Source organism: Pundamilia nyererei, unplaced genomic scaffold, assembly GCF_000239375.1.
Source record: "Pundamilia nyererei isolate P.nyererei 1_Seehausen unplaced genomic scaffold, PunNye1.0 scaffold00004, whole genome shotgun sequence".
In the NCBI taxonomy this organism is placed as follows: Eukaryota; Metazoa; Chordata; class Actinopteri; order Cichliformes; family Cichlidae; genus Pundamilia; species Pundamilia nyererei.
In genome coordinates, this window is record NW_005187405.1 from 723,443 (window position 1) to 733,671 (window position 10,229).

The 10,229-nt window shown below is 42.6% G+C and overlaps 1 protein-coding gene across 2 annotated transcripts; it reads left to right on the forward strand.

Moving 5' to 3' along the window:
• The first annotated feature begins 1,230 nt into the window (after window positions 1-1,230).
• Window positions 1,231-8,815, forward strand: dmbx1a (diencephalon/mesencephalon homeobox 1a). 2 transcript variants are annotated; one of them, XM_005721022.1, is made up of 5 exons: window positions 1,231-1,519; window positions 4,719-4,888; window positions 5,411-5,589; window positions 6,165-6,567; window positions 6,681-8,815. In XM_005721022.1, the coding sequence occupies exons 2-5, from the start codon at window positions 4,735-4,737 to the stop codon at window positions 7,118-7,120; spliced, it is 1,176 nt and encodes a 391-aa protein (XP_005721079.1). In that variant the 5' UTR covers window positions 1,231-1,519; window positions 4,719-4,734; the 3' UTR covers window positions 7,121-8,815. The 2 variants fall into 2 exon arrangements, with proteins under 2 accessions (XP_005721079.1, XP_013767424.1); XM_013911970.1 differs by having other exon boundaries at window positions 4,719-4,887; window positions 5,395-5,589.
• The last annotated feature ends 1,414 nt before the right edge of the window (window positions 8,816-10,229 follow it).

Sequence of the window (10,229 nt, forward strand, 5' to 3'; positions counted from 1 at the left end):
CACACACACACACACACACACACACACACACACACACACACACACACACACACGTTTAACTTTCAGATGACCCACGCAAACTTTTTCTGATACAGGCGCGCACACCGCTGGTTGCTCCTGTGAGTGACGCGCTCAGAGGCAGATGTGTTTTCTACGTGCCAGCACGCGTTAACATTAATATTCTTTATTCCGTGAAATCTTTTGTCTACCGTTCAGATTTGTTAGAGTGAAAAACATGGTCAGAGATTTTTTTTTTTTTAAAAAGGAAGAAATAAAAGCGTTATAGGCCAAGCACTTTCCCAAAGAATCTCCCAACAAAATATGCAAGCTTTACATTAAAAGGATACTTTGCGCTGCCCTTAATTCTCTACCTAAACGGTTTTGCTCCGGGAGAAGAAATCTTCTCTGAAAACCCTTCAAGAAGAGAAGGGCATTATTGCCCTAATCCTCTTACCCGCAGTCATTTTAAGACAGGGGTTTTTGGAGGCTGAGATGGCGTCTTGTCTTTCCTATCCCATCCCAAATCCTTCCAGGCCGGGAGAGAGGCTAAAGGCAGCACCCTGGCATCTATTAGCCATCTCTCTAAAGTCTCTCTCTCCTCCACGGCATGGAGAAAAAGCCGAAAAGCAAACAAACTATGGGTCGGATGCTTGTGCTCTCTAAAACTAACGAAAGACAATCGGATTCGTGAACGAAGTGCAGACAATCTGTCTGAAGACAGATTTGAGGGAAAAAAATGCTAAATATATTTCTTTTTTTCTCCATAGTTGTGTTTTCTGTATTTACTCACCGATTCAAGGTTTAAGCTTAATAAAATAAAAATAAAAAATAAAAAATAATTACTGTGTTAAATTACACCTCATATATTCGCAGAGTAATGTAATTCATACCACTCCATCACGATAGTAAAACAACATAGCCTACATTCCCGTAAAGTATCCAATATAAACCTTCACTTGTCACGTTTCAGGTTTGTTTATCAACTCCAGAATAAGAAGGGAAAAAATGTGTCCACGGTCACGGGTGGATTTCAGCGGGCGTAATGTGCTTAAATTGATCATATTTGAAAAATAACTCCAGACGTCAGTGCACCGACACGCCACTAGACCCTCAGCTGTGTCGCCCCCTTAACTGGCAGCACCGAGAGCCAATAGAAAGCTCGTACGACCCCAGCGAGGCTCTACTTAAAATCCCAGCTCGGGGATCTCGCGCTCCAGCAGATGGCGGCTTCCCACTTGTGCGCGAGACGCAGAGAGAGAGAGAGAGAGAGAGAGAGAGAGAGAGAGAGCAAGAGGAGCGCGAGCGGACGGGCTTTGAGCGAAGCAGCACGCGGGGAGGACTTTTTCCATTGAGCTGACTTGTCATCTCACTGGCGGACAAAAAGGACGGTAAAGAGGGCAAAAACACACCCGACAGAGCCGCTAAAAGATCCGAAAAGAAGAGGAAGAGGAAACGAAGGAGCTTGGGTTCTTTCTGTTTGTGGAGGAGGTGACAACGAAGAAAACTACCGGCGCAGGAGGTAAAAAACAAACAAACCTCAAAACAGAAAAAAGTCTTTAACTTTCTCTTATTTATCTAGTCGTGTCTGTCTGTTATATATGAAGAAAAACGGCAGACTCCTACAGAGCAGCAGCGAGTCATATGAAGTTTATAATGTTTGTAAAGTTTGTATGAAACGAACTGCAGGTTATTAGATGCTGTTGTGCTATTAGCTATTTGCAAATTGCATGTTTATTTTTGCACTTGATGAAAATGGAAGCAGTGCTTTGGGTGATTTTTTTTTATTTTGTTTTAGTTATTTATTTTTTGTAATCGTCTGAATGCGAACGAAAATACACCCCATACTATTCACATAAGAAAACAATTAACAGGATAACGTAGAAAAAAAATATGCGTACATATTTATTTGTGCGCAAAATTAATATAACCTCAAAATTAAAGGCCTCCTGATTTTTTGACAGCGTCTCACTTATTGTCTTCTTTTACTTTTATGAACTCCACTGTAATTTTTCAAAAACAGTTTCTTAAAAAAAAACAAAATAACAAAAGTTTCATTTCAGTGTGATTAAAATGGTTTAAAATGTTAATTAAATGCTGACAATTAAATATATATAGACAGTGAAACACCTAAATTTAAATCTGGTCTGAACGTAACAAATATCATTCATAACAGCAGCTCCGGGAAAAATTACAGATGTTCCTCGCCCTCTGACAGTTTTACACTAGTGACACAGCAAAGAGCAGATTGTCAGGTCGACTCAGTCCCCGGAGGGCTGTTAGCAAATAACATTTTTCCTAATTTAGTCGGATCAAAGAGTTGCACTGTACATGCCAATTTACATAATGACGGTTTCATTATTGAAGCTCTGAGCAGGGCAGCCAGGAGGGCCCAGCGCCTGGAGCAACGAGAGACTTATGAATGACAATAACACCGCGGACACGGCTCACAGCGACGAGCTATTGTGCAGAATCTGATAGGGACAGGAGATACAGGCTATAACTAGTATTTTAAAGCTGGAAACAACGGGAAGTCGGGTATAAAGTAGAAGTTTACCTGCCCACTAAACACGGGAAAACAGTGAAAGCATGCAGACGAGCTCACGCTACGCTTATTTGCAGCTTTGGTGGATTAAAACCAATGACAGATGGGTTTTATTCTATCTCTGCAGGCATGCAGGTTAAAACAAATACAAACATGTACTTTCTGCTCTCACTCCGCTGGATGGTGATTCATTTTTTATTTATTTATTTTCTTAAATCTTTTGCGACTAGAGGCTTAATTTCATTTAATTTCAGAATGCAGAAAAAGGTAGCTGAGGAGAACCGAAGTCTGCCTGAACGCGCTCGCATGCACGCACGCGCACACGAGGGAGCTCCGCCGCAGAGCTAGGTGCTGGGTCCCACTGTACGTCCGTCCATGTCAGCGGTGATGATAAATGGAGGGCCTCGCAGTCGAAACCTATTTGCACTTCCATTAGACGGGGAGCCAAATGGGGATCAACATGCATATTTTTACCCGCGGAGCAGCCATACATCTCAGCCAAAACGTTGCCCCGGGGCGATGGGATAAGAGGCCGCCAGAGAAGGGAAGGGGAGGTGTGTGTGTGTGTGTGTGTGTGTGTGTGTGTGTGTGTGTGTGTGTGTGTGTGTGTGTGTGTGTGTGTGTGTGTGAAGGGGAGGGAGGGGGTACCCATTCAACTCAAATACTTGGGGGAGTAAAGTAAATGTTTAGCGAAGCACCTTCTGTCCCCGCGAATTAAACTATTCCCCACTGCCCTCTGATCACATTCATCAGCCGCCGGAGCCACTTAATAGGCTGGGAACGGGCACTGCGGGCGTCGCGCGCACACGCCAGAGCACGCACGCACGCACACGGCACTAAAAAGCCAAGAGAGGAACAGAAAGAAACGCCTTTTACAACGACGGCAACCCGTGTGTGCTAAAACTGGCTCAACATCCTAAATGGTTTACATGTTATTATCAATAATAATAATAATGAGGAGAAACAGAAGTTACCTAACTGAAATGAATCACATGTTTATCATAGTCGCAATCAAATTAACAACAAAGTCATAAATTACTGTTATCCATCACAGCGTTGAACAATTTAAACTCTTCACACTAACATGTACTGAGTTACTGGCCCCTACTGCATATTCTGATTTGTTACACGAAGAAGTCAAATTCATCTAGTTAAACAAAGCAGTTAAGAAATTAAATCACGCCCTTAAAGTTTTAATTGATGATATTATTTGAGTTCTCCGTTTAAGCGCAAGAACTTACAGCCACTTACAAAGCTGTCATCCAGCAGGAAGATTTATATCTTCTCCCTGTGGTCCCTCTGTTATAGTTATAATAACTGTTTGGGCCTCGGAGATAGCCCCTTCTGTCAGCCTCCTTGGTGCTAATACATATCTAATCGTGTCCTCAAGCGGTCTCATCTATGAAAATCTCGGTCGTGAAGGAGAACTACAAAATAGAGTTTTTGGAAATTGCTGCCTGGTGGACGATTTCCCTTCGATGAGTTTCCTGCCTTTAAAGCTGCAAGTGTTCAGGCCTGTAAGACTTATTATTAATAGCAGAAGACTACCAGCAAATGACTACCTTTGCTGTTAAATATGGAGACAAAAAAGAAAAATATAGCCTTGAAAATTAACATCACTTGACCGGATTGTTCATGACTTAATACTACTACTACTAATTATAATCCTGCTATCTGGCTGCACCTTTTACCACCGACACTCTTAACAATCAGCTTGTATCATGTCCTAACACATTTCATGAGCGCGTTGATCTGTCAAAGCAACGTTTTCAGTGGGGATTTAGGTTCTCTTGAACACACAAACGCCGGGAATAAATTCATGAATAAGGCATCCGTCACGGTTCATTATGGCGAAGAGTGATAATTACCCCAATTAAAAGTCTTTTGTATAATTAATGGATTGAATAGAGCGGTAATTGGATGTTAATGGATAACACTTTAGTCTGAGTGAGAACATTAAAATCTATTGGCCCCTGAGTGCGTGGGCCTACTGTCACTTACTAATAAATACGCTGTGTGTGTGTGTCACAGTTCATCTGAACTGGATGTCTCCAAACCATTTGTTCTTCTAATAAAAAAAGGTTTTAGATCACGTGTTCAACAATGTTGCCTGCCAATCAGCAGTCACGCGCCCTCCCCTAACGCCAGATGCCCATCTTTCTCTTCCCTTCCGCAGGTAGCGACCTCTCACCATGCAGCACTACGGGGTGAACGGCTACTCTCTGCACGCCATGAACTCCCTCAGCGCCATGTACAACCTGCACCAGCAGGCCGCACAACAGGCGCAGCACGCGCCCGACTACCGGCCGTCCGTGCACGCGCTTACGTTGGCTGAGAGACTAGCTGGTAATTGAGTGCACGCTCACACACACAAGCAGGAGACAGTGTTTATAGAAACGAGCTTGAATTTGTTTGTTTTTTGTAAAAAGAAAAAAAAGAGTATACATAGAGCCAAAATTCGCGTCTGTGATTGTTCTAGAATATTTTTAATTAGGTGTTAATATTCGCTTTCACGATTAATCATCTTACACCGTGAAGGGATATAGCTGGGATCAGACTAAATAAACAAGTGAAATATGTGCTGTGGTAGGCCACAAAGACATTTAGTGACGTATTAGTCTTTTTTTAATTATATTTTTTTTACAATTAGCCATCACAAAAATCTTTTTTTCCTTTTTGGAAAATCAAAAGAAGAGAGTGGATAATATTAAAACGTGTCTAAGCCCTCAAGCTTTTTTTAAGCAATAAGTAAATTAATTAAATTAACAAATAAGCTGCCCCAAGTATGAAAGTGCCACACAAACCCACCCTGTTCAGTGAAATAAAACTTGCCGTGTGTTTTCTCTTCCAACGGCTGCACATTTCAAGACATCATCCTGGAGGCTCGCTACGGCTCTCAGCACCGCAAACAGCGCCGGAGCCGCACGGCCTTCACTGCGCAGCAGCTGGAAGCGCTGGAGAAGACTTTCCAGAAGACCCATTACCCGGATGTGGTGATGAGGGAGCGACTTGCCATGTGCACCAATTTGCCCGAGGCCCGCGTGCAGGTAGGCACGTCCGAAGAAGAAGAATAAAAATATAATATAAAAATATATTATTTTATATTAGTGTTGGGTTTATGACGTTAGAGATAGAGATTTTATAAAAGATGGGAGACAGTTTTAAGTAAAACAAACAAAACTTCTGTCTTCATTTCACAAAAACACAGCTTGAAACACTTCAATAAAAACGTGATTAGCAGTGATAAAAACAGTATCTAAACAATATTTATAAGCAGTGCTATGGCTTTTGTAGATTGTGAAGTTTTGCATCCTCATCCACAAAAGATTGTTCATCTGAACAACCTAAAAAAAACAACCTAAAAAAAGTTGTAAAAAAACTGCCAGCTAATAAGTATAACATTTTTGAAGCTTGATTGTGAATTTAAAGCGTGGGCACTTGAGCATATTATATTTTATTTTTTGATTTAAACCCCCCCACGCCCCAACAAGATCAAAATAAAGAACACAACAAATTAATAAAAACAAAAAACTTCTGGAACATAGAGGATCACTTATCGCAATGCACTAAAGTCTCTACCCCAGTTTCCTATTAACGGTCTATAATAATCTTTATCCTCCAGGTTTGGTTCAAAAACCGCAGAGCAAAGTTTCGTAAGAAGCAGCGCAGCCTCCAGAAGGAGCAGCTTCAGAAGCAGAAGGAGGTGTCCGGGGAAGGAGGAAGCGAGAAGGAGGACATGCCTCCCTCCACCACTATCCTTTCTGATACCCAGCTTCCACCTTCATCCTCATCCTCCTCCTCCTCCTCCTCCCCGGAGACAGAGGGTCCTGTGGTTCGTCCTGTTCCGCTGGACATGGAGCTGAACGTCACGTCAGCAGAACATTCAGGCAGCGAGTCGGCAACAGAGGATAATGCCACCGATAAGGAGGACGAGAGCAAATCCCAGAAAGAGGAAATGAAGTGTGAAAGGGCGGTGACACCTGGGGACGACTCTCCAGCTTGTAAAAGACTCAGCCCTAAACCAGGTAAGAATACTAAGTGCAAGTCCTTTTTATCCTTGGCAAACTTAATGCATTAAATCAGCTGACTACTAAAGCATATATATAAAACTTTCTTAACCCTCCTTGTTCCTGTACAGATTCCCCCCTGGTCTCTCCGTCAGTGACACCTTCGTCCTCCAGCAGCAGCCTGGCCAGCACCGGTCCTCTCTCTCAGAGCCACTCTTACTCTTCGTCCCCCCTCAGTCTGTTTCGTCTGCAGGAGCAGTTCCGCCAGCACATGGCCGCCACCAACAACCTGGTGCACTACCCCGCTTTTGACCTCGCTGCCCCGTCTTCACTTCCCTACCTGGGAATGAATGTTAACATGCCCCCTGCGCCACTGGGCTCTCTGCCCTGCCAGTCCTACTATCAGTCCCTGTCCCATCACGCACAGCAGGTGTGGAACAGCCCGCTGCTGCAGGCATCAACTGCAGGCGGCCTCACCAGCCACAACAGCAAGACCACCAGCATTGAGAACCTGCGTCTGAGGGCAAAGCAGCACGCCGCCTCGCTGGGACTGGACACAATGTCTAACTGAGAATCAGAAGGGGTGAAAGATGGCGTAAACTAGGCCAGAGCCTGCACATTACCATACCCTACTGCGTGTCCGTGTGGCTGTGATAGCTCTTTAGGAAGCATACAAGGACTCCTCCAGCAGATGGGCACAGAACATACAGAGATGTTCGTAAATAAAACACGCCAAAATGCTTTGGACCTACAGATCTCCATTTAACATCTCTTCAAAACGCACCACATGTCGACCACCTGCCCGACTTCTCATAGCTTCTGTTGCAGCTCAGCGTATCGTTGGAAAAGAGAAAACCCCCAAGATAATGGACAGCACTGCTGTAAGATGCAACACTCCATAAAATGAAAATACTTCCAACAGTCATGCAATGCTGGACCTTCGTAAATAAATGAAAAAGAATCATGAAAAATGGTGTGAACGGCTGGACGCGCTCACTTAAACAAAGCAAAACAAGAAAAATAACAATGCAAATAATGTTTACAAGAACAATGTGAATAAATGAGGCACTTTGGAAGGAATCACTCGTGCAGCAAAGAGACATTTCAGTGAAGCCGTGTGGTTATGTACATACCACGTAAAACACAACAGCACATAAATAAAAATAAACCCGAGTCATGTTGTCCTCAACACCATAATTATAAGTGACTAATTCACTAGTTTAATAGCCACTAATATGCCACTTTGTACAGAGGCTGGCTTGATAATGAGCAAATGATTTCAGTGACTAAATTCTCAGAGGTTTTAATTACATTTTGCCCTGGGCTGAGGGAGCTGGGGCGAGCGCAATTACAAACACGCGTAACACTTAATGCAGCATTTTTAGATTCAAAGAGTCCGTATGCCAAAACTGTTGACTGAGGCAGACGCACAACTTTGCAATGACTTGTTCATCTTCTGTGAATACAGAACGATGGTAAACATATTAGGACTCGGTTAAATATCGTCTTGACTTGTATTATTCCCGCCTTAATAGTCTCTCGAGGAAACATGCAGCTTTTCATTGAAAGCCACACCGTCAGCACTTGATGAGAATCACACACGTCTCTGATGTTTTCCGTTAATGTGTTTTGGAAGATAATGTCTTCAAATAAAAAAAAAAAGCACATTATTTTAATATGTAAAATACAAAAAAAGTCTATCTATTAATGTTTACTGGTAAAGTAATTGTAAAGTTCCTATTATGTTGTATAATTAATAATAATGGACTCTGTCTCAGATAAAATTCCTTGTCAGATTGTAAGATTGTATTTACTGAGCTCACCGACAGCCCTGTCCACCCCCTCCTGTCTTGGTTGTCTGTTTAACACTCCTGGATTGAACTGATATTTAAAATTTTAAGTTTTTTTTCCTTCTTCGAGAATTAATTTAAAAGAAGAACCTGAGCACATTTAAATTTTCTGGAGAACTACCACCCTCCGTGTTTTTCAATCAATCCAGGTGTAAAAGCAAAAGAAGGAGAAGACATCTCAGTGAATAATTGACCTGAGTCCTCTGTGTTCTGCTGTCTCAACTCTATTTGAGTTCTGTTGTTGTTTCTAATGCTGTTCCCCGACTGTTTCTGTCAAACTACTTGGTCCAGTGCTAAATAGATATGTAAAGGTGGAGGAGAGCGACCGGACCATCAGCAGTGTTGTTTTCTTTGCTCCTCTCAATAATGTAGACTTGAACTTGTGTTGTTGTAAAATAACTTCAAATAAAAACATTGCCTGAAGATCTTTACAATGAAGACTTCTTGATTTTTGCTGAAGATTTAGACGGGACGGGTGTTCACGGACAAACCTTGAAAAAAAGTCATTAAACAGCACGAAGTTAAAGATATGACGAGCATATGATCAAGCTTTATATTTGTAATATTGTTACACCATTTTTCAGGTAAGCAAAACATAAAACCTACTGACTGAGTGAAGGACCTCAAAGTCCTGCAATTAATATAAGCAAGTACATATTTAATATATCAGTTTAGTTTGAAGACATGGATGATGAGAAGAGAGAACGAGCAAAGCAAAGAAAAGGCACGGGGACGATGAAAGAGCGGAGGGAAGGTCAAATTTAAAGAACACTAAAAATACAAACACAAATACATGAGAATTTGTAACAAGACAAAGGGTACAGGAGCAACGAAAGAAACACGTAATCTGAAATATCTGAGAAATAAAAAGCAGCGTGGGGACATACAGCATCCCCAATGAATAAGCAGGCCATTATCCTGAAGAATGACAGCCTGGGGCGGTGATTATGCTGCTATTATATCTTTAACAGCATGGTTTGTCAAAATGCAGACCCCCACCCAACCGTACTCTCTCTCTCTCACACACACACACGCACACACACACACACACACACACACACACACACACACACACACACACACACACACACACTCAGGGCAACTGGGCATCTCTGCCACATCCTCTAAAGCACGCCCTTGCTCCTCTCACAGTAAACTTTACATGTATTGTATGTGACATTGTTCTGCTCTTAAATGAATTAGCCTTGAATATGTATGTATACATATGTCCCTCTCAGTGTGTGTGTGTATACGTGTGTGTAAATAACTAATGCACCTTGGCTGCAGTTATGAACGACCGCTTCCCAAAATTTGGACAGACGGGGATAATGATCTCACCAGATTAGCAGCGTTAATGTGGGTGTAACACCTCACCCTAAACCTTGTTGTGTTTTATTACACCACATACACGCGCGTGTCCTCGGCCAAGGGCACGCTGATGTGTGACTGATATGTCTGCATCCAAAGTGAATGTCCTTGTTATCCAGAGGAGGAATCTGTCCAGGTACATGGCAGGATTTCCTCCCATGGGGCTTTGGACCAGAGAACATAACAATAGTCTTGTTCCAAATGTTCACTTCCCCCCCCTTAACACCCATTCCTCCCCCAACACACACACACACCCTGGGGGCTGAACAGGGATTGCTTGATTGTACTGCTTCAGGGTCAAGTGTGTTGAGCCCTTGATGCTGGATCAGGCGCTTCCATCTCTAACACTCAGGGCTTCACTGAGGCCATAGCCACTTATTTGTAGGCAGTTAGAGATGCTCATTTACTTTCCTTAAAGCAAGTGATGGCGATGTGTGTCCTGTGTGTGTATCTGTAAAAAAA